General features: G+C 41.6%; 1 protein-coding gene and 1 long non-coding RNA gene across 2 annotated transcripts; both read right to left on the reverse strand.

Moving 5' to 3' along the window:
- Positions 1-6,517: 6,517 nt before the first annotated feature.
- Positions 6,518-8,548, reverse strand: LOC112951211. The gene is made up of 2 exons (XR_003250154.1): positions 8,511-8,548; positions 6,518-6,619 (listed from the first exon to the last, which is right to left on the reverse strand). It is a non-coding gene; the product is annotated as an uncharacterized LOC112951211 (long non-coding RNA).
- A 9,154-nt stretch (positions 8,549-17,702) lies between these two features.
- ZNF281 (zinc finger protein 281) lies at positions 17,703-20,418 on the reverse strand. The gene has a single exon (XM_026043897.1). It carries the CDS (start codon positions 20,416-20,418, stop codon positions 17,875-17,877), a length of 2,544 nt encoding a protein of 847 aa, XP_025899682.1. The 3' UTR covers positions 17,703-17,874.
- Positions 20,419-24,166: the final 3,748 nt, after the last annotated feature.

A 24,166-nucleotide genomic window follows, 5' to 3' on the forward strand; every position in this document is an offset into this window, starting at 1 on the left:
CAAATTAACAGTACAACAGTCTCTAACATTGAGTGAAACTTTCTGTTCTCACCCAAGGTAAATATTCATCATAACAGAGAAGAGTTTTGACTTGGAGGTTTTTTTTTTTTTTTTTTTTTTTTTGGATATATGGGAGTATATATCAGATATAAAACACCTTTTCCAGGAGATATTCTTTTGTAAATGATAATAATTTAAATAAAAAGTAGAGAAAGTTTGCCTGTTTGAAGGTCACATTTCTCAGGGAAAGAAAATAAAAATAAGCTTTGAGCCATTTACAAGTCAGATCCATAACCACTTTAAATGCTCAAACGTAGTCGTGTCAGACAAACTCAACAGGACCAACCCTGGGTTAGCTCCTACCCACCTTTCCTACAGGTTCCCAAACTTAGGAACRTGGGGAAGCCAAGGATAACCTGGGCCTGCCAGGATTCCTCACCCAGAAGGGCAGAAATCGCTAAGACCTTCTCCATTTTATCAGGTTTTCTTTACCTTTGGGTAGTGCTATCCAGAAGATAATTCACCAGGTTCATCACATTCCTTCAGCTCTTGCAGTTCAATTCCCCCAAACTTTGGGCTGCAGCACAATTCTCTCCCCCTTACCTGGGGAAAGAAAACACAGCAGCAAGATCTACCTAGGAATTCTGCATAAGAATTCCTAAACATTACCTTGCAATTACTTAAAGTAGGAAAAAAAAGCAAGAAAAGAGGCTTGAACCAGGTATAATGGAATAATTAAATAAAATWTAGATGATAAAGCATCTGCATTGCTATAAACCAAAGGCATTACCTGAAGGTACCATTTTTGGTGTATAATTCTTGCCTTAAACTGCAAGTTGCAAAGTGAGAGAATAACATTCAGTTAGATGGAGGGCTCCATTACCCCTGGAATATAGTGACTAGCTTAACTTGGATGGAGGAAATCAATGAGGTGATCAGAAAAAGAGAGAAAAGAAGAAGAAAAGGAAGAAAACAAATAGAATGAGAGAAGGAAAAAAAAGAAAGGGAGTGGGAAAGGGAAGAAAGAAAAAAAAATACTCCTAGGAATGAGAGCTGCTGCCCTGTAGCTGCAGGCCAGGTGAGCGCTGTGAAACCTGGGCAGACCCAATGCACCATGGAGACAATAGCCGGGAACAATGGGCTGCAAAAGTGTCCCCAGGGAGCCCTGGCAGGGGCTGTCCCGGCTCCTTGTCAGGGCCATCACGGCCAGATCCTCAGGGCTCATTCCCTGTCACCTCCTTTCCCTAGGAAAGGAGCGGCTGCAGGATGCAATTCCAAAGCTTGTGCGCATGCAGACGCCAGCACCATATATACCTGGTCACAAATGGGGACAAGCACGGTTGCCCTGATAACACAGAGCCCAAAAGCAAGGAATTTTTGGATTAAAAACAGACGGCACGAGCTGAAGTGAAAAGTCAAGTTGCTTGGCAGAGAAGCGTAATGCAAGGAAATGTCTGACAAATTTTAGCAATAAAAATATATATTTCTTTAAAAGAATACTGAAAGGGACTTCATGGAAACTCCCAATTCACCTGGAGAAGACTACCTATTACATACTGAATTAAAAACAAAACAAACAAAAAACCCCTTGTTGATCATTTTGGAAAACTTAAGATTTTCAGACAAAACCCTGCAGACCCCTGAAGCTGTTTATTTCCAAGTAATGAGCCGGTCTTCCTGCCTTCTCAAGTACTCTTTGGAAAGGAAGTGCATTGGGAATGCGGTGCTTGTGTTGGGGGCTGCACCTGGAAAACGCAGTGATGGGAACAGGGACACACAGCTCTTCACCAGGCCTTCAGCCCCTCTTCTGCCTCTTTGCCTCCCTGCCCAGATATTTGCCCTGTGTTTAAGCATTTCCTAGCAATTTAAATGATTTCTGCTTTCCAAATCTCTAAGAGAGCAGGGCTGTTGGTGAATCACCATCACCAGTTGCCTTGGAACATCACCTGAACTACCAAACCTCTGCCAGGTACCAGCAGAGAGCAACTCACCCTGCAACCCTCCAGGGAAAGGAGGGCTAAAAAAAGGTCTAAAAAYGCCTCTTTTTACAAATAAATAAATTCGTGGATCTGGAGACAAGGGCGGCAGCCCCAGGCTGCGGAGACTGCAGCACTTGGCGCCTCGTCCAGACACTCGCACTTGCCCCTGGCCATGGATTCCCATGGGGATGCGGCCTCCAGCCTTGGCAGCCACTGCCCTCCCACGGGTGGAAAAGCCAAGCTGCATTTAAAGCTTTTAGGCTTAACCTTACTGGCTTGGCTTTGGCTCCGCTAACCCGGTTATTTTTTTAGTAAAAGACACTGTGATTTTGGCCAAAGCTGAGTTTACAGCATGAGATTCACTCCAAGGCAGCTTAAAAAGAAATCACTCACCCAGCTGCTACACGAGTAGATTCCTTTAGGGCATAGCAGATAGGAGCCATTAAACCCATCATCCTAGGAATAAAAGGGCATGAAAATTGCTGTTTCAGAACTACAGCTACAATGAAAAAGCAAATACCCAAAGCTGAGGCAATTAAGGAGCACAAGTTAAGCGAATGTTACTTCAATTAGCTTGACACAGAAATGCTGAACTCTGCCCTTGTGCGTCTGAAACCACCCCAAATCATGCTTTTTTCTTTATCCTTTTTAGGAGAAAAATATTTTAAAAGAAGGATTTCCACTAAATAGGATTTCAGGCTGCTCGAAWGACGCACCAAGCAAACATTTCCCAGTCCCTCGGTTGTCTCTCCAGAGCCACCCCAGATAAGACACRGGGCTCTTCCCGCCTCCCCAGACCAGGCAGGTTGGCTCTTGGAGCTGCCTCCACCTCCAACCAAAACAAGGCCCGGGGCCTCTTCCTTGTCCCACGCCACAAAGGCACAAAAGGCACCTGAAATCACCAAGGGAACACCGACACCGGGCATTTTCGTCAGGAGATATTTGCATTATTTTGGGGAAGATGATTGCATTCATGGGTGTCTGARGGATCACTGGGACAACTTCACATGCAAAGCTTTCCTGCACTGAAAGGGAAAAAAGCAAAAGCAAACGGGGTGTCTCTGGTGACCATTCCAAGCCCGCACTCCTAAGCCATAAGGGCAGGAAAGAAGAAATCCCCCTTGATGATCCAGGGAAAGGAAAAGGCACACAAGGGAAGCAAGAAGGATGAGGCTGAACAGAGGAGGAAGAGTGAGGAAAGGCAGGCCTACCGTTTGAAAACCAGTTACTGCGATAACTTACTGCAATCCACGGCAGCAGCACCAGTTCTGCAATGAGTTTTAGAGTACGTGGCAGGCGTTAAAATAAATTTTCAGGTCCTTCTAGAGGTCAAAGGTATCCRATAAGAGTCTAATCATGCTGCGGTTTAAAGCCAACGTTCAATTAATAAAGGTTCTGTTCCGTTTGTCCTTTCAAATGCTATACATTTTGCTAAATATTTAGGCTCTTGTTTGCCTTTTGCAAATCTTGATCTTTTCTGCAAAGAGAACTAGAACTTGATACACATTAAGAAAAAGAACACGTAGAAAACAAATATTTTGATTTTACCAAGCACATCAAGAACCAAGCTCCCTTCTACTCCCATTTGAGACCACATTGCTTCCATGCTATACTGACCTTAATCCTTGATAATTCACACTTTAAGGACTGGCTTCAAAGACTTTTTTTTTTTTTTTTTTTTTTTTTTTTTTTTTTTTTTTTTTTTTTTTTTTTTTAAAAAGAAAAAAATGTATTTTAACATTACATTTCTAAATATACTTTGTATATTCTGAAATGCCTCATACAAGATTAACTATTATTACATGTATTTCCTCATTGAAATAAAAAAATCTACAAAAATCTGTTTTGGTGCAACTAACCTGCAGTGAGCAGCATCAAGACCTGCAAATTCCTCCACTTATACAATATGCATTTAGCAATTTTTTTTAATCTTAAAATTATTTTCAACCTGTTTAACTGGAGAGGAAGAAAGAAACAAAAAGGCAAGATTTGATCCTCCCCACCCTGATATCCCCAAGGCTCCCAAGGCTTCTATCCAATACCCTACAAACACTGGCATTAAACGCCATAGAAGCAGCTGATAGACAAGTAGCTTTTAAAGAGGAAAGCAAATGAACAATATTTTTGCAAACTGTAAAAACATTTTTTTCCTGTGGTCCTCTCATCCAAAAAAGATTGCTGGACTGTTGATACACATCCTCGTTATTGCTGATATTATGCTTTAGTAAATAAACTCACACTTGAATGCTACTAAAACACATACTGCAAGATGCTACTACGATTTGAAGCACATTATTTCCCAGGAAAACTCATTTTTTATTTTTCTCTGCTTTAACTCATGATACTATAAAACTCTATGGACTAAATGTGGCCACGTTTTATCCTTAACACTATCCTGCAGTATTTCCAGCAGGTGTATCCTTGGCATATGATAATAACCAAGTGCTTTATGTCAGGCATTTTTGCCATTTGTTTTGAAAGAATAGGCAGTGGGAAATTTCATAACCATTCACTGAAAAGCCTTCTTGAATTATGACAATATGTACAACTTTAGTTAATTCCATTATATTCTTAGTGCCAATAACACTCCTGAAGTTTAATATTGCTGGAAAATCTACAGATCCATGCACAGTGCTGCAAGCATGAGCCCAGCTCTCTTCCTCCCAGCATCAATGCATAGAAAAGAACATATGCCAGTCAACACCTCATAGAAAACACATTTCACAATGCTTTTATCAAGGGACAATCCTACAAAATGCAGAGATTTAAAAAAAAAAAAAAAAATCTGCAGGGCACCTGTTTTACTTACAAAACTCCTTCTTACACTAACTACCAAAACCTACTTTGCTCAAAATTGTTCAGACCTTGGGTCAAGGAGACAGTGGCATTAGCACTCGACAGAAAATGTGCTTCTCTACACTAAAATAGCCATTTAAGCAAGAATGTGGAAATGATTTATCTCGCAGTGTTTGAAGTTGGATCCTCACCTCAGCTATGTCATGACTGCACAATCAGTCAGAAAAGGACYGCTGTACTTTCATATGGAGAAAAGGGTGTTCAGCTCTTCACCAGGACTGTCTAAGAGGTACTATTGCCTGTTAGGAAATAAGAAAAAGTGCAAATACTCCCTAGCAGGAACATTCACATTTATAACATCTGAGTTGGAGACCTTCATTGTTCCGAACCCCAAATATAAATCTCAAAATGTTTAATGTTAGAAAGGTAATGTAATTGTGCTGAAAGCTGCATCATTTAAACAAAGCTGTATTTGCAACCTCAAGTATTGAAGGGCTACATTAATGGGAGACAATTAGAAAAATGAACCTGAAAACTTAAGCTCATTAATTAAGTCTTGTGAAGGAAATCAGAATTCTGAGACAAGAGAACAGCAGGATAAAGCTTATTTTTGGATTTAGGGTTACTATTTTATTCATTCACTATCTTTTTATTGTTATACATTCTATAAGCATTTTAAAAACACAAGACTATAAAAAGCTTTCCAACAATGCAGGCCTAGCACTGAAAATATTTGTGCATTTACCTAACAGGATTTGCAGGATCAGACCCCAAACAGATGGTCTTCTAGAGATATAACGAATCCAATGAGATCACTAAACACGTACCCGTAAGAAACACTTTTTTAACCTATGTTGCTATTTCCATAAAGATAATTACTTTTAGAAATCCTCTTCCCTAAGAATACATTAAGTTTCTGATGTGAGAAATAATTAGTTGACAAAAGTCACAAGTACTTCCATTGGAACTGAGCAAGCAGTCCCTTCACACACAATCTGGCTCAACCTATATTGCTTCTGTAACCTGTATCATTTTAGTGCACAAATAAAATTCAACTGTTGTACTCCCAAAGAAATAGAAAATCCACATTTTGCGTAGAAATCCCTCCAGCAAGAACAGAATTCAGTGCAATAATTGAGGCTACTGGGAAAATTTAGCCAAAAAGTATGTTCAATTCCCTCTTTACAGCCTGTCCTAATTGTGCATGCTCTCAATCAGTGCATCCTCAGTCCCGTATTTCGAGGTTTCAGCTGTTATTCAGATAAGCAACAATGCAATCATTAAGACGTGATTATAGTCATAGTCCTAACGTGTATATACATGCACTAGGAGTGCAAATTATGGACTTAAATTGCCCTGTTTTTATAAGAAGTCACAGTATTTGTCACTTGAACAACATGTAAAGAAGCAAAAAAAAACGTTCATGCATTTTAAATAGATATAACACAGGACTTCCTCTATAGGCACAGAGTGAAAGAGCTTTCAAAGATCAACTACATATGAAAATATCTGCATTTTCTTTACATTTATATAAAGTTAGGGAAGAGAGAGCAGAATCAGTTAAAAAGAAAAGGCTTAGAACTCAAACAATCATTTCCAAACATACTACAGACAATGTATGTATCTGTTGATATCATTTGCATCCGCCTTACGTACATATGAAATTATTCCAGCTTATGTTCTGGAAGAGAGGATCTCAGGCCATAAATACTGCTTTTAAAGTGAGCACATCAGAGAGTATTCATGGCATGACRTGGAAGGAGATGAATGCAGAGAGCAGAGAGGCGACTCCATTCTCAAGGCACAGAAATATGTCAGCGGACTTGACCTCCTGGCCTGAAGTTCTAGGCAGGGTACAACAAAAGAAAAGAAACTATCTGCAATTAAAGTAACGAACACAAATGGAAAAATGTGTTGAYGAGCATTTTAAAGCAGGCTTGTCACACAAGAAAAAAAAAGAGCCATGACACATTCACTATCCCCCCGACATGTGCCAGGACGAGCATTTGGATAGGGCACCACAAAYTGGATAAGTAGACTGAATCACATGAAATATAAGCATGGATAGAAAAATTAATGGATAGAATAAGCAGTCAAGGACAGTAGAAGGTAAGCTTGCCTCTTACTGCTATAGCTCCAGCTTAAAGCACCAAAAGGCAGCCTCAGAATCTACCACCACCACCTTTACAAAGTCTAAATCAGAACCTCTCACGCCACCAGAGGTTCATCACCGTTAACTCTATCTTTTATCTCACCTTTTTCWTAATGAAATAAAATGTAATTTCTTACCAAACTTACCAACAATAATTTTGCTCTGCCCCAGATTTAATAAGATCCAAAATCCATAGTGTGTTTGGATAAGGTGTGCTGCCTTGCTTAGGATAAAATTTTAAATCAAGCTCAACTTGCAAAGTCCTTCTATAATCAATTCACAATACGAAAAGGTTATTCCCATTTAGCTTAAAATAGATTACTCTTAAAACAGAGGCTGAACAACATGCAGTTTAAATAAAAATAAGAGTTTGCAGAAGCTTTATTAAAATAGTATTAGAATACACTTTAAATGCAACTGTCTTTTCTATATATCATCCATTTTTAAAAGGTACTTATATCCAGAAGTTTAGGAAAGTCAAGTGTTTTTTAGAATTCAATATCCTGCTAAAATTCCCCACGACACACAAATGAAACAAATGGTTTTGCTTTGGCCACAGAACCTGCAAGCCACATCCCTCTAGGACTTGTATATAATGCAGCTATACAACTTGCTTATACGACTGCTCATTCTATTAAATAACCTTCAAAAGGAGTGGATAYCTGATGGATTATTGTATTATAAGTGGATAATTTGCAGCAATAGCTCATGTATAGGAATATAGACCTTGCAACACCAGATACACTCGATAGTGTATCTGGTCACATAGCCTGCCCGAGGCAATGCAATTCCTGGTGCTTCAATGGGAGCTGTAAAAACTCCAGTCCATCTTCACTGCCTTTCATACTATTAACCTGATACACTGCTCTGTAGTTAACRGCGCACAGTTTGCCTACTAAAACGTTACCCCAAAACCATTCTAGGTCTTGTTGTCAGTAACTTGCAGCCACAAAGCTAATCTTTCAGGCTGACATTTCCATCAACCRTATTTGACACAGCCCAATTCTTCCTGTGCATACATGCATGAGCATATTAACATGTACAGTGGTTAGCCAGGAGCCTTCCTCACTTCTAAGAATGCCAAGGGAAAAACACATCGTCTTAATCTGCTCCTTACTCCCAAGGAAATCTACCCAAGTGCAACTGCATTAGATTTATCAAGGAATGCAGCTTGCCCTGTTCTTCCAGGGAGTAAAACAGCACTACCTGCACAATGACCAGCTACAAGAGCTCCACACAAGCATTGCTGAAGCCAGGACTTGCATAAAAACATAAGGAAAAAAAAACAAAAAAAGAGACACCCAAATCCCAAATRAGATCCCTGCAGTATTTGCTTACTGGGTTGTTAAGATCTGCACTACTAGAAGGATGATTGGAAAAAAATTAGAAGGAACAAGGGTCAAGTTTCAGATAACATGTAATAGTCTATCTGGTAGAGTTATTGCTTCTTGGTATGCAATAAAAATCAAAATAACCAAGAACACAATTTCTAAGCTGTCAGCATCTACCTGTGAAAACAGCGGATGTTTTCCCTGCTAGTGCTGATGCACAGGGGGGGACACTCGGCTCCTACCATCACTTACCTTCAGCTCGAGTAACACGAGTCCTTGTCAGTCAAGGGCTTCAAATCTGCTGCTGCATTCGAAGATGAATCCAAACTCCTCCAGGTGGCATTTTGTCCATTTTTACAGTATGCYTCCTAAAGAACAGGAAAACCACTTGCAAAAAGCTAAATAAGACTAAGATTACAATTTGAAAACATAGTTGTTAAATACTTTTTGGCAAATTCCCTGGACTCAATCACGAATGACACACATGAATCAAAGGGATGGCTCTGGCTTTCTGCTTAATTACAAAATGGAGCAAAAAGCTCCATTAAAAAGAAAAAGATTATAGTGTTTAAAAATAATTTGGCTTTGCATCCCAACGAAGAGGACAGCACCCTCTAACATTTTACTTAAACATTAGTCCAGCACATACCCCCTATAGAAAGGCAGCACATTTCCATTGCGACATCTCYGAGGACAAGGGATTTCCACATCAATCTGCATTTACTGTATATGCACTTGATAAAATAAGCACACACTGAAGAAGTTCTTTAAAAGCATGAAAAAGATATCTGCAAGTGTAAACCAACACACAAAGACTTACTGTTTATAGAGGCAAGAAAAGCTGAAGATGGAAATATTGAGTTAGTCCAAACAACAWCCCCTGATAAACCCCAAGGACTGTGATGAAATCAGGCCTAACAAACAAAAGAGGAGCAGGGCACAGGAACGAGAAGCCCAGAGCTGGCTTGCCAGAAAAATGCTGAGCTTGGTCAGAAGCCTTTACTTAAAACTAGTGCTCTTATAGGTGTCTGAAAGGTCTGGAACTTCCTAAGGTAGCTGAGAACCCCGTCACCAGCTGGAAATCCCGGGATTCACAGCAAAATCACCCGGCATTGCTGATCCCAAGAATCGGCCAGAGCAGATGCAGTCAGGCAGGAGGAGACCCAAATTACATCGCCATAATATCCAGCTTTGGTTAAGCTTCAAAAACATCTGGAATACAAAACTTACGTTCCTGTTATCCATGCCCTGTATACATTTTAATCCCCATCCTTTTTAATCATTTTTTTCTGCTGTTTTTTTTAAAAAAAATCTGACTCAACGAGTCAAGACTGAATCTTTTGCAACAACTGAGCCCGTGACCAGCACAACAGCTAACAGCAATGCCTTGAACAGCCCAACGCTGTTCCAACTTATCGGCAGCCCGATAAGATAACGCTCCGTGGCTGCCTTTCTCCAGCAGCAAGATTTCAAGTTAAAGTCTGAACCAAAACCAGAAGCTGCAGTCTCCAGGATTTGGGGTGTTTTTTTTTTTTCTTTTCCTTTTCACGAACTCTGAACAAGAGCAATTTCAAGGCGGCCTATTTAACTTTTTGGAGGAGAAGAGGAAAAAAGCAATTAACCACCTTCCAAATCTAACATTGTTAGGCAGATGTTTCCTTAGAGCAACCTTTCACAGTGAACAGGAAAAAAAAGCAAGAGTAATGAAATAAAGAACTGAACAGTATTGTATATCAAAATGTTTTATTAAAGAATTAATAGCAGTTAAAAGGCAAAGATTAGTCATGGAAACTCCTCTCAATTTAAAATAGACTGATGTGTCCCAACTAGAAATATCAAATGATATTTGACTATTTAGCCCTGCAGAGTCGCAGGATTCCCAGCAATATTTTGAGTTCTCCAGCCCAAATAAGACACGCTCTCAATAAAAGCTCCTTATCCCAACTGTGGCTTTGTGGGAGCAGATCCACCATCACCAAGAAAACAACCCGCTGTTCAAATGGACACATGGTTAGGATTTTGTCTGAAAGAAAGGGTGTAACAACCTATTTTTGCTCTTTTATAGGACTAAGAAGTCTATTACAAGCTGATCATATAGGGGCAGTCCTAGAGCTGTGATTTCTCCCCCGCTGCAGACACATCTCCATTCATTATCTCCACTTCTCACTTCCCAGCTTGCTGCCCTCCTACGCAGGCGTCTCCTCTAGCCGAGAGCGACGTTCACACTGACACTGCTGAAAGCTTGAGACTGCCCCAACCCAGCAGGTCCTGCCGTTCCCTAGCAGTGACGGATGAGTCGCTATCCTTAAAGGAAATTGCTGAGCACTGCAAGCTGAAAACCGCTGCTCACCTCGGACGGAGCAGAAGGGTCTCCTCGCCAGGGAACAGCCACAACATCCATGCGCCTCCTGTGAAATCCTTCCTTTTTTTCCTTTTCTTTAATACAGACCACCAAGAAATCCGACTTTCGCCTACTTCAGCRTTGTGCACTACACACTTGCAGATATGCATAAAAGTAAATGGAAAACAAATAAAGATGTCTGATTTTCCTGTACTCTAAATTCTACGAAAACACCACTATTTTGAATGCCTCCTTGTTGCGTATCCAAATTCAGGACAGGCCATTACAGAGCATCTTAAAATATCAGCAGAAATCTTACCAGCTCTGCAGCATCTCTGCTTCCCCTCTTTCCCTGCCTTCTTGCCACAGAACAAGGAAGATTATTCCTGTAACAATATATCTATTTAGAGAAAAACAAGACAAAACACTCTGCTATAAGCCTAGATTTTGCAAGCTATTTACAATATTTCCAAAATATTTTCTCATCTTTGGGCTTTGCTCATTGAGAGGCAAATGGAGATCCTCTGTTTGTCTCCTTTGTAGCTGAGAAATATATTTAAAAGAGAAAGAAAGAAAAAACAGCTCTTTGAGAAGCTTGTGCCAGCTTCATTGTCAAGACAAAGGTCACCGCATCCCTATTCACCATGACCTAGAACTGTACCCATTTAAAGACTTCATTATGCTACATTAGAAGGAACTCTTTCTCAGAGGTTTTCATTTAGCTTCATTGTGAGAAGAACAAAACACGTAAGCATTAGAATATGGTGTTAAAAATAGTCGAACTGATGATTTTAAGCTACCAACAGTCTGTTCAGTTTGCAAACCACATCACTCAGAGAATGATTTCTGGAGCCAAGCAAAATGAAATAGGAAATTGCTTTTACRCTCAGAGTGCATCTCCAGACTCCACAAATTAAAATGCAACATATCTGCGCTCAAATTGATTGCAACCTCTTAGAAAYCAGAAGTTCCAACTCCTCCAGAGATGAGTAATTGGTTTAATCCTCATCTCCCGAGACTCCGATAAAAGTAAACCTGGAAAGCAGTATGAATTAAGCCTGCTCATGAAAAACACTTTTCCATCACTTAAACATTTCATACAGATTTAAAGCTACGCTAAAACCACCAAGTGAAGTCTACACAAGTCTCATTATAGGCTTTGATGGACTAAGCACACCAAGTGCTTTACGCTGTAATTTGGTCAAGCTCCCTACGGTTGACAGGTTCCTTAAGGTAAACACCTTGAATATTTTTAGAGACATTTCTCCATTGCTTATAGCTGAATAATCCTAAAGCTGCCCAGAGTGCAGACAGCAGTTTTGGCACAGGTTTCTGCATTTCGTTTCCACGAAGTGAATCAATACTAGGAAATGGCAGCTCTTCAAGGGAAAAGTTGGTGTTCGACGAAACGGAGCTCACCATGTCTTTAAGCGTCACATTTCCAAACCATGGCTGGCCATAGTCCTGCTGCTTCCAAGACAGTCTCTAGCCACTGGAGCCACGGGGCCATGAACTTCTACGAGTAAATTACCAACCTGGCCAAATTCCAAGGAAATAATCACCTTACACCACATAATTGTCCTCTTCAAATGCACATGCTATTCCTGCTCAGCCTCAGAACTTCCTCCTGAATTAATCCACCTTCCTTCTGGATCTGTTTCTGTTTAATAGGCAAGAGGATCCAGGCATATCTGGCACATTCTGATTTAAGGCACCTCAGTGGAATATGCAAGACATTTTATTACATTTCTATACATCTTCTCATTATAGAAAAGCAAACTGAATCATATCTTTGTCTCTCAAGGGGTTGGACATTGATTTCTTCAATAAAGGTCTGGGTTTGTTTGCATTTCCACTCCCCTCAGACCCCAAGATCACTTTGTTTCCTTAAGGGAAAAAAAAATAAAAGTTTGAGAAGAATGAAATATCCTTATCACCACCAATAAAATTTCCAGCCACTCATTCCAATCACAGCTCTTGCCCAGGCAAGCCAAGCAGCACACTGTTAGGGGAATCTGAGGGATTAAAAATAACCAGGGTCTTTTAAAATATATTTTAATGAAAGACAGAGTCTATTAAAATAATTAGACACACACAATTTATTTCTTCATTCTAAATCTGTCTAGATAACACTTCATCAAATTTATGACCTTATGAAGTACACAGGTGGCTTCCTAGTGTTACATTACTTAGGACAGACTTTGTTTTTAAATAAAAAATAGAAAACAAAAATTTAGTAATACACTATTTACAAAAAAAGCATTATTTTAGCTATAACATTATAAGTTAAGCATTAAAGTTCACTCAGAACTAAATCTTCCTTTTAATTCTCAATTTATCCCACCTTGTACAGGCATGATGAGATGGGTAACACGATAACATACTATTTTTCCCAAATAACACTGTCTGGCTCTTTGCATCTGCAAGGAGTAGGACGACAACACTCACAAGGGGCTGGGACTCGATGTCTGCTCCGACCGGGCTTCACTGGTCGCAGAGACCACGTCTGCAGCGCCCAGCAGAGAAGGGCACATAAGCTGAATGTCACCTCTGGAGAACCCACTTCCCCTACGACCCAGGGCTTCTCTGCAACTCGAGACCATCGGCTGCCCCACGTTTCCTAAGTTGGAACTGCTCTTTCCTTTTGCCCAGGCACACAGGGAAACAGTGGGGGCTTTACACCAGGAACTCAGCTCCAATCAAGGTCAAAGAGAGGGAATTCCACCACCTCCGCTCTCTCCACATCACGGGCATCAAACTGAAACTGCACATCCAAAAGCAGCCGAAGATTTCAGCATTAGTGTCATTAAAAAAAAMTATCAACATCAAGACACTAAATAAAATTATTCTTTTGTGTCAGACATAACTAGATGCTACTGTCTTTGAGGAAACTAACAATGATGAAATAAATCTGGGTTTTAATTGCAGATAAAAAAGGGGTGCAACAAAGGTTTTAAACACAAATAACAAAGCATAGCTATATGCCTCATAGCTGCTCGTTCAGTGAGCAGTGCATCTGCTGGGCTCCAAGCGAAGCACAAGGGAAACGCTCTACAAAACACAATGCAATATTTTAAGGGCTTGCGTAAATAAACACCTTGCACAGAAGTCTTGTTAGAAGAACACACGAAGTTAAGACTTTCCAATTTATAGAAATAAAAGAGTAAATTCTTTTGTTCAAAARCACACAACATCCATGGGGGTCACCTAAAAGAAGCTGCCATTTGAACTAACATAATGACCAATTGCAACAGCTGCCTGTTATCCAGCATGGGTCACCTTTAGGAGATACAGCCACCCAACGCTGAAGTCACAGGATGCAAATGCATTTTCAAACACTCTCGACTAAACAGATCAGGTTTTCAAGAACAGCCAATGATGCAAACACAGACACCATCGGCCTAGTTAAAATTACCTGCTTCACTGTAGGATACTGGTGGTTTTCCAAATATCACTTTGTTTTTAAAGCAGCATGGAATGAAAAGGCCAGCAGAACATGACAACTTTCCTCCTTAACCTTATTTAAGCAGATATATGACAATTTTCACAGAAATTTACCTGAGGGAAAAAAAATATAATAGAGATGGCAAAACAGACAAAGCCTGGAGAATTCCAACCAAAATGGCTTAAAGCTGTCAAAGTCAGGGGTGTGTGTGGAGGCACCTTCTTAAAAATAGCTTCACAAGATTTCAAAGTGATACCAACCAACATTTTTCCTATCGGTGGCTCATATACCTGAAAATTTGACCTCCCTTCACACCACCCTAYTTTCACTTTTTTTTCCCATTCCCTTTCCACAACTGCCTCGTTTGGTGTCCAGTTTACCCAGCTCAGGAACTGCTGCAAAGCTCAGGGATGCTCCCCGACGTCGTCCGAGGGGCACATGGGGCTGCAGAGATGGACACACATCCTGAGGCACCTGCCCCAGAGCACAAGGTGTTACATGAGCTACCAGAGTGAAGAGCAGCACAACACTTCACGTGCCCTTCCCTACTACCACATACAGCCCTTCTCCTTTACACTCCATGCATTAGTGGTAGGAAAGTAGTCATGATTCTCCTTCTTAAAWTTTTTTAAAAATAAAATAAACAAGGCCCATTTTGCTTTGCTCTTCTCTCCTCTCACTGTCACACCTCTAAACCTCCTAAGTAGGTAGGTTACTACCCCATATACACGGAATTCTTTCCAATATTGAGCAGATAAAACCCTATCCTGCGCTTTCTACACATTTTACCATATTCTTAAGCTTCATCAACTGAAGAAAAACATTAAATTAGGAAGAAATCTAGTTGAGTTCTGTTTGGAAACATTTTTCAATATAGAACATGCAACACAAAAAAAAAAAAATTTGTCATTGAGCATCCGAAATAATTCCTCGCAATTTTCTGAGCATCAAACATTTAAAGTGTATATTGCATATTTACCTTGGTGGGTTTTCATCCCTACTTATCACACAACAGTGCTTCTCCATATGCCAACCATTTTTCTCTTGTCCATGTCATTACCTGATTCAAATTACCATCTTTCTTCCTTGAACCCCCTGTTTTTTTGAAGAAAACCAAAATACATTAAGCGAACCCCCACGTACATTCACATTACCTAAACATGTTTTTAAAWAGAGGTTTGGTTGCAATACTATATTTACAGTGCAAAGTTAAGTCAAAAAATAAAAACAGGTAGATGACTTTCTAAAATCTTTACTTTGAACAAAAATGTGTTATATATGTGCCACTCCGGATTTTCAACAGTTACAGAACGTTTTTGAAATTAACAATATGAAAACATATATACTTTTTATCCAAAACCATACAGAAAAAGATACAGATTTAAAAAGTGAGGTTATATGAACAGTTTGACTGAAGGAAGCTGGTTATTTTTTTCCTTAGAAACCCGAGGTATGAGCTAGCTCCATCATTTCTTAAACAGTGCACTTAATTTTTCCGACCCAAGAGAACTTGAAGAAACTAAGCTGAAAACACGCCAGTAATTGTTACTACTACTTCTCAAAATTTAGTCTCATAATATTTTCTCAATAGGTTCTCAAAGTGGGACTGGATCAGAGAAGTGATATCTTTATGATTTTGTGAATAATGGGTTTTATTAGTATTAAGTTAAAAGCAAACAGCCAGAACAATACATATGCAACTTCTACTACACATAATATAAAGAAAGTAAACTATAACCTCTGAAAAACAAAAGATACCAAAAAAGCCAACACAATGGTTATAGACTATTCCAGCCCCTGAAAACAGGCTGGGTTCTGTGTTCAGAGAATAATCGTTGTTCACTTGTTTCAACTGAAACTGGGCAAAATACATAATCAAGTATAAAGAAAAAGTTAATGGAGTTAGACGGATTCTATGAGAACAAACTCTAGATTAGTAGAAAATGATAGTTCACCTGGAAAAAGAGGTTACAATGGGCTTGGGTATGAATTTTTAGTGGTGAGGGACAATGGGAGAAATTACCCAGGATTTTTGTAACAATTYGTTTAATAATTCATAGTTTTCAGAACACCACTTTCATAACAGAAGTGTTTTACACTTGCACAATGTTAATAACTTTATTATACATGGAAGCCTGTAATAGGCTGATTACACAATAAGACTGCAAACAACCACTGGTACTTTCCTGACACCAGGAAAGCACATAAGACTGAAACATCACCAAGAGTACATAAAAAAACATCAGCATAAACATCACCAAAATTACATTAAAAAAAACTAATCAAAAAATACATTTGCAAAAAAGTGGTTTAGAGCAGTGCCACTGCCTCTCAGCAGCTTTGAATGGCCACTAGTATTTCTAGCAGGTTTCCATGGCTCCACAGGCATTAATCAGGATTCACATACAATAAATAATGTACCACAAAATATACATAAAGTAAGGCAATAATTCCAAAGAAAAGTTCTGTTGATATGAACAAGCCACTCGGGTTCTCCTCTGGGAGCAGAAGCCTTTGATGGAATTGCAGCCTTGGGCCCTACACTTGGAATGAGGCATCGCTGCCAACTCCTACCTCTGGAAGGAGCTCCAGGGAATCTCCAGCGCGCCGCTGGGCACGGGGCAGCTCATCCCGACGCAGGACCAGGGCCTCAGTACGTACAAATTGGGAGTATATTATTTCTTATTATTGTACATGGAGACCTCCACAGAATTTGAAAATAAGCAGGTGTTTACATGGTTCATTATCTGATGATGCCTTTAGACATCASAAAGCGCGTAGAAAGGTACGTGCCTTCTGGAATATTTGTAAATCTTCATAAATTCTAGCTGTTATGTCGGGGTGAGAGAGGAAGAATGGAAAGAAAGGTGTAAATTAAAGGGGAAAAAAGTGAGGAGAGGCACAGGGGGGACCACAAAAGAAAGGAGACCTTATACACTAAAAGAATGTGGAAGAGGGGAAGAGCAGGAGACCGGTGTCTTCTCAACCATGTATAATAAATAAAGGTACCCCAACAGCATATAGGGGCTAGGACTGTAGTTTCAAGCTGGGGTTCTAGTGACATGAACCAGACATACATGTTTTCTTCTCATGGTTTGTGTCAACAGAATCTCTTTATGGAATTACAGTCTTACACAGGAGTTCTGGGGACATTATTCTTTCTATTAAAGCTACCAGTCTGGGCTCTTACTATGGATCCATGAATCTCTGCTTCACCTGTCTGGAATGAGCATCACCTGGAAGAACAGGAGTACTTAAAAAGCAACAAGATTTAGGTAGCAAAAGTCTTTCAAATCAGCCCAGGTACAAAAGACAGCAAATTGAAATGTCATAGATCCCTTCCTCAAAAAAGCTGTAATATATTTGTCACTATCTGTAGATTGGAAGTTCCAATACACTAGTGGTGCATAGAAGTCCCATGTTTTGTTACACTTTCCTGAGAGTAAAGCAATTAGAATAAACCTTAATCCTAGGAACAAAGTTTTTTTTTTTTTTTTTTAGTTTCTTTTTTTTTTTTTTTTTTTTTTTTTTGCATTTTAAACATTTGGGCTATTCCCTGACAATCTCTATATGTAAATTTGATTGCTAAACAATGTCACTTGAACAAAAGAAAACTATTTTAATCTATTGATTTCTGATTAAAAACCATAATAAACAGATCTAAAAAAAATCTCACTAACAAAATAACCTAAATATGAAAAGTTGCATTGAAAGGGCATGTTACATTATTCTTGATAGGACCGTGTAAGAAACATTCCAATGGCAGTGTTGTCAAAGTAAAAACAAAATTACATAAAAAAAACACCCCACAGCCCAGTCACAGGGGGACCTTACCTGTAACTCTGGCTGGTTGGGGTTTTTACTCGTGTACTACATGGCTCACTTACATCAGACATCATATTTGTATACCCTGAGAAATCTGACACTGAAGTCCTTACTCTATGGTCTACTTCTCCATTAGAGTTAGTGATAAAAGTCATTGGCACCCTGCTGCCCGACTTGAACTGAGAACCAAACGCCTGTGCAAAGTTCTCGATCTGGTAGGTTGCTCTAGGCTCCATGTCCTTCTGAGGATCAATCTGGCTAGCTAACTCCTGAGACGGGATCTGAAAGCTCGTTGAGGACTCTAAATTTTTCTGCTCCTTCTGGCCAGTCAGTTTCTGAGATGTCGACTGGTAGCTGGAAGAAGTCTCCAAGTTTTTCTGCGGATCAATGAGATCATCRAGCTCTTGAGAAGGAGTCAACTGCTGATGCGTAGCCTCCAAAGCAGATAAATAAAAGCCTGGCTGAGAGCCAAGCAACATCCCAAACGGAGGTTTTGGCAACGCAGTTGGCAACACTGAGGTAACGGATTGGCTGAAGCCACACTCGAGCGGAGACGTAGTGTATATCTGTTTGTCTTGAAACAGAGTGTGGTTATGGAGGGTTGAGGACAAGCTAACAAACTGGAAACTGGGTCCAAAAGGAAAACCAGTGCTATTGGTCGTTCTTTCAAAAGCTTGTTGGAGGTATTTAGAGTATTCTTGCAACATGCTTGCCTTATCATTTGAAACGGTTTGTGAGTTGGGACTCAAGTTTTCTTCCTGAACCATCTCCGAATGTTCTCCTGAGGTGTGCAAGTCCACGCGTTGCTCCGTTATGCTGAACGGATCTTCCTTCTGGCCCTCCGATTTGTGAGAGTACTGGTCCAAAAGGCTCTGTAAGACTTCATCAGGAATACCAGACTTGTCATGGCAAGACTTTATTTCGGTATTTAGAGATGCAGAATCCATAAGGGATAAYGGAGCTTCGTTATCCATAACACTAACACCTGCGGACTGGATAACGGACTGCTGGGAGGTCATGTGTCCGACGTTAAGTGAAAAGGCACTGTTACCGCTTGCAGTTTGCAAGTATCTTCTTTTCTTGGAGAACTGCATGGCATCATCGTAATTGCTACTGATCTGACCTGGTTTCCCACTTGTACTTTGGAGAAGGCCAATACTTTCCACACCAGTATTGGTCCCTAGGCCTAAAGAGCCACTCTGCTTCCCGGACAACGGTTTTTGCCCCAGAATATCTGGCAGCGGTGATACAAAATTAAGGTAGTTTTTGTCTGCGTGTTTTCGGCTTCCTTTTTTAAAGACGAGCTTTGGCACCTTTTTCTGGAGCTCTTCTACACCCGTGCCAACAAGACCGCCGCTGGAAGACACGACAGGAATATCAACTGCATAATTTGGCATGGCCACGTTACTTGTAGCTGGGGACTCCGATACTTTACTGCTACACTTGCTCCCTTTGCTTTCAACGGATATACTTTTTGCTTTGCTTTTTCTCCTTGAGGAACTCGTATTTCCCTGAGACAACGCAGCCAGGCTACCCACGCTGTGGTTCGAGGCTCCAGCTTCCCCGCCGGCACCCGCCTTGCCTATGGCTTCACCACACGTTCTTCTGTGCTTCAGGAGYCTATCAGTCCTCGAAAAATACTGCTGACAAGTGTCGCATTTGTATGGCTTTTCTCCGCTATGCGTCCTCTTGTGTCTCTCCATGTGRTACTTCTGGATGAACTTCATGCTGCACTGATCGCACCCGAAGGGCTTCTCCCTGCTGTGGATCTTCTCGTGCCGCTGCAGCAGGTACTTCTGGATGAAGCCCATGCTGCACTGGCTGCACTGGAAAGGCCTCTCGCCCGTGTGGATGAGCACGTGCCGGCGCAGGTGGTAGGAGCTGCGGAAGGCCGCGCTGCAGTGCTCGCACACGTGGGGCTTCTGGCTGGGCGAGCCCGCGGCGCCCTCGGCCTCGCCGGCGGCGGGCGGCTTGGACGCGGCGCCGGGCTTCCGCTTGGCTTTGATTCCCTGAGTTTCTGGCTTTGGCCTCTTCGCCTTCTTGGCCAGGGCGTCGTGCTTGGGCTCGGCGTTGCCCTCGGCCCTGCCGCCCAGCAGGAGCTCGCGCTGCGGCGGCGGCTGCAGGTGCTGCAGCAGCCCCAGCTCCGGGAGGGCCCCGCCGCCCTCGCCCAGCGCCGCGGGCCGCTCCTCGCCCGCCGCCGCCCCGAAGAGCCCCCCGTAGTGGTGGTGCGGCGGCTCCTCCTCCTCCTGCTCGCTCGGCTTCTCCTGCTTGATGCTCGCCAGCGACTGCAGGAAGCCCCAGGGGCCGCGCTGCGGCGGCGAGGCGGCGGCGGCGGGGAAAGCCCCCGGCGGCTCCTTCTTGAAGGCGCCGTCGTGCGGCGGCTCCGCGGCGGCCGGGGGCAGCGCGCAGGGCGGCGGGTGCTGCGCGGCCGCGGCGCGCGTGAAGCTGGCGACCGGCGGCAGCCGGTGGTTGAACATCACCATGCCGGGGGGGAAGGAGGGCTCCATGGCCGCCGCCCTCTTGCCGAGGAAGCCGCCGCCGAGTTTCATCCCCCGCGCAGGAGGAGGAGGCAAGGGGGGGGGCGGCGCGGCCCGCGGGAGCCGCCGCGCAGCGCAGCGCGGCGCAGCTCAGCGCGCGGCCCGCGGCGCGGCCCGCCAGCCGCCGCCCCGCCGCCTCGCCTCGGCCATCGCCGCCCGCGCCCTCGGGCGGCCCCGGGCCCCGCCCGCACTTACGGCTCCCGCCGCCCGTGACACGCGACGCCGCCGCCGCCGCCGCCGCTCCACAATGGAATTAGCAGCCCCTCCGCGCGCCGCGCTGCACATGCGCGGCCGCGGCGCATGCCGGGTACGCCGCGGGCGCCGCGCCAGCGCGCACGCGCCGCCGCCGCCCGCACGCGCCGCCGCCGCCCGCCCGCCTCGCCCGCGGTGACGTCAGCGCCGCTGCCCGCGTGGCGCCGGCGGCGCGGCCGTTAACGGCCGCTCGCGCGGAGGGGAGGGGAGCGGAGAGAGCGGCCGCCCCGCCGGCACCGGGGCGCCCCGAGCCACGCGCGCAGAGCTCATCCCGCTCAAAAATCATTAAAAACGGAGGGAAATCCACATCTGTGTATTCACACACAAAAAAAATTCACCTCAAATATATCTAACGGCTTGCACTATCCCTTCCTGATCAGGAAAGCATCCTAGAGATTACCAGAAACTCCAATATTTTGAAACAGGGTATTGGGTTAGGGTCAATTAAAAAATGAGCAACATTTTTCCACCATTAATGGTCAATGCAGCCAAGGCCCCGAGGAAACACTTGAGTAAAGTTTACCCATTGATTTTGAAAACTTTATATTCCTATATGGTTTTGTTACTGCACTCCCAATTACATTAAAACCAAAGCTTCAGGGGTCCCCAAGAGCTTGGACTGAACGGGACACATGACAGCTAGCTTTCAATCATCTAGTTAACAAGCAAGGGCAGGAGCTGGAAAAATTTTCTTGCTTCGCACCTCAAAAATATTTCTCTTAACGACCATTCAACTTACAAAGGTCAAGTAATTTCCACAGGCCTGTTAGTAACTGTTAAAAATGGGATGCAACACTTCCTAAAGCTTAAAAATGCTTATGAAATAAAATGGAGTATGACTTTTTCATACGCAATGCAATTTTAAAGTCTGTTAAGTAAAACCAGGGTTTCTTTAAATACCTTAAATCCTGTCTCTCAAACAGCAAGCAAACTACCATTTAATTTTCAAACAATCTGAATTATGAAAGTTTAGAACTGTCAGGTTTAGCTAAGTGTTAAAAGGAAGAGTAGGAATTCAAAAAAGAAAAAAAAAACTTAAAGCAGCAGTAAAATATTAGTCAATGCCTATGAGAAATGAGTCTGTCCCTTTATTCAGGGTGTCTGTGTTTAATGGTAAGCCGGGATGCATATAAGCTAGCCCAAGCATGAAGGGCAGTAGGACACTCATATGGAAAGCCAACTTTGTCCCTCAGTTATCAAGATAAGAAACCTGTCATTTCTCTCATTCACTCTGTCAGCCTTGAGATACTCCAAGCAGACTTACCTCTGTGTTGTACACCCCATATATCAGGAAGATGAAGAGACCCTGTAAAATAAAATGGAGGGAAAAAGCTGTTAACTCTAATCATTTCAGCAGTAGAAATACCTGAAATAAACTTTCCTGGGAACAGACAAAAGAAGACACACTTCATCAAGGTCAATTTATTTTTCTATTTTTCAACATTATACGCTGTACCTTGAGCATTTATTAGATAGCGTGGGAGTGCATCACCTACAGCGTTTGTGCTATTCAACTGTTTGGCAATGAAAGCCTCCACAGCAAAACAATTAGAAATATATATATATTTCAATGTTCTTCTGAACAAAAACTCAGCATAAATTAAAAAATACAAAGATGCTAAAGCAAACTATTAAAGAGCAAATTTCCTCATTTTTTACACCACAATAAAGAAAAAAATGATTTGCCAATGACATTCTTGCATTCATACTGACAAAAGCATACACCCCCAGTTAATGTTTTTAGAAATTTAAATATCAAGAGAGTGAGGATGTATGAGAACAGGAAGAATGAAATAGTGCAAATAACCAAATAGCACATGTGGGTTATTGATGACCTTTTACTACCTTTCTGCAAGTTGGACTGGAATTAGACAGAACAAGCTAAAAATAAACTAACACACTGATTTCAGTTTCTCTGATTTTTTTTTTTTTAAACCACATCCCAAGTGTTGTTTTCCAGGACCTAAGTTAGCAGTGTAGCATTTTACTGATTTTTATAAATTGCAGACAGGATTCTATAAAAATCTGTCTGCTGCTGAAAAGAACATCTATTAGGAGTGAAAAATAAGAAGGATAGTTTTCTAAGAAAATTCTCTAACCTAGATCCATCTGATATTTTTAAAGATTTTTATAATGCACTTACAGAGTATCACAGAAATTAGGTTACCTTGTAATATTAATATTTGAAGGACAGCTATGTTAATTCTGGAATTGCTCATTAGTACTATTTTAATAGACAGGGAGAGATTAATTTCCCTAGATTATCCAAAATTCTTCAGAGAAGAAAAAGCATTCTTGCTCAAAGTAAGTTTTGTTTTGAAAAAGAACTGTGGCACATCTTTTCAGTTATTTAAACAAAGTACGATGAAGTCCTCAACAGGAAGAAAAAACAGGTGCCCATTCTTGGAATTTATGTTTTTTKAGTGCGTTTTATATAGTTCAAATGCAATATACAACTCATATCAGGCTTATTTGTAAAGAAGACAGCTAGAATACAAACTCAGCAATTTGGGCAAGTTAATTCCTTGCTTGCATAGTTATTTGTAGAATCAAATCCCAATTTKCCCTTTAAATATCGTACTCAGAATCCATTCTCATTTTCATGGGGCTGTCTGCAATACGCATTTAGACTGAAAAAGAAATTGGAAAGCTTTCTCACAATTATACTGAAATAAAATTAATTTCAGCAGAAATAAATACTGAAGCTAGAGAAATAAGATGAGCACATCTTAAAAACCACTGAGTGTATGAAACTGACCCTGATAAATGAAATTAATTCCATTGAGAGCAAGGTAAAGAACCACCACAGTTACGTTTCCTAACGGATGTGTGCTTCATAAACAAATTTGTATGTATGTATGTGTGTATGTATACACACACACACACACGATACAAAGATTTTTAAAGATTCCTCRTCTGTACTGAAACTTGTCACTGACAGTTCTTAACGCTAACTGTACAAAAGTAGATAATGTAAAAAAYAGGTAAGTTTTCTTACTTATGAATCTGTTGGGGGCCTGCCGGCACCGAGGACACACCTATATCTCCTCCTATCTCTGTTTTAAGTCCCTAGAGGTTTAGAGATTCTTTCCCTCCCAGGCAAGAGGACAGAATGAGTTGCTGCTCTATCAAGAGGCAGGGAATATTCAGCTGCTAGTGAGAACAAGAAAAGAAATTCCTATTTCATGCTACTTCCAGAAGAATAGGTAAAATCAAATTTTCACATAGGGTCCTGGGACTTTATTGTTGTTGTTTTAACAGCAATAAATTTTGCTAATCCAATCGGTCCACAGCAAGGATCTTACATAGGGCTTGTAATGACTTGCAAGGTCTTGGCACCCACAACCGAAAACAAGAAATAATTTTCCACACAAGTTGGTCATCGACAAGTGCCTACACAAGATAGTTTGTGGTCAGTCTGAGGTGAAAGGGAAGCAAACCTTAGGTGGGAGGAAGTGTTATAAATACTACGTCTTACCTAAGTGATTATTCAGCTTCCTTAGCTCAT

This window comes from Nothoprocta perdicaria, unplaced genomic scaffold (assembly GCF_003342845.1).
Source record: "Nothoprocta perdicaria isolate Ctin4 unplaced genomic scaffold, notPer1 scaffold_34, whole genome shotgun sequence".
Classification (NCBI taxonomy): Eukaryota; Metazoa; Chordata; class Aves; order Tinamiformes; family Tinamidae; genus Nothoprocta; species Nothoprocta perdicaria.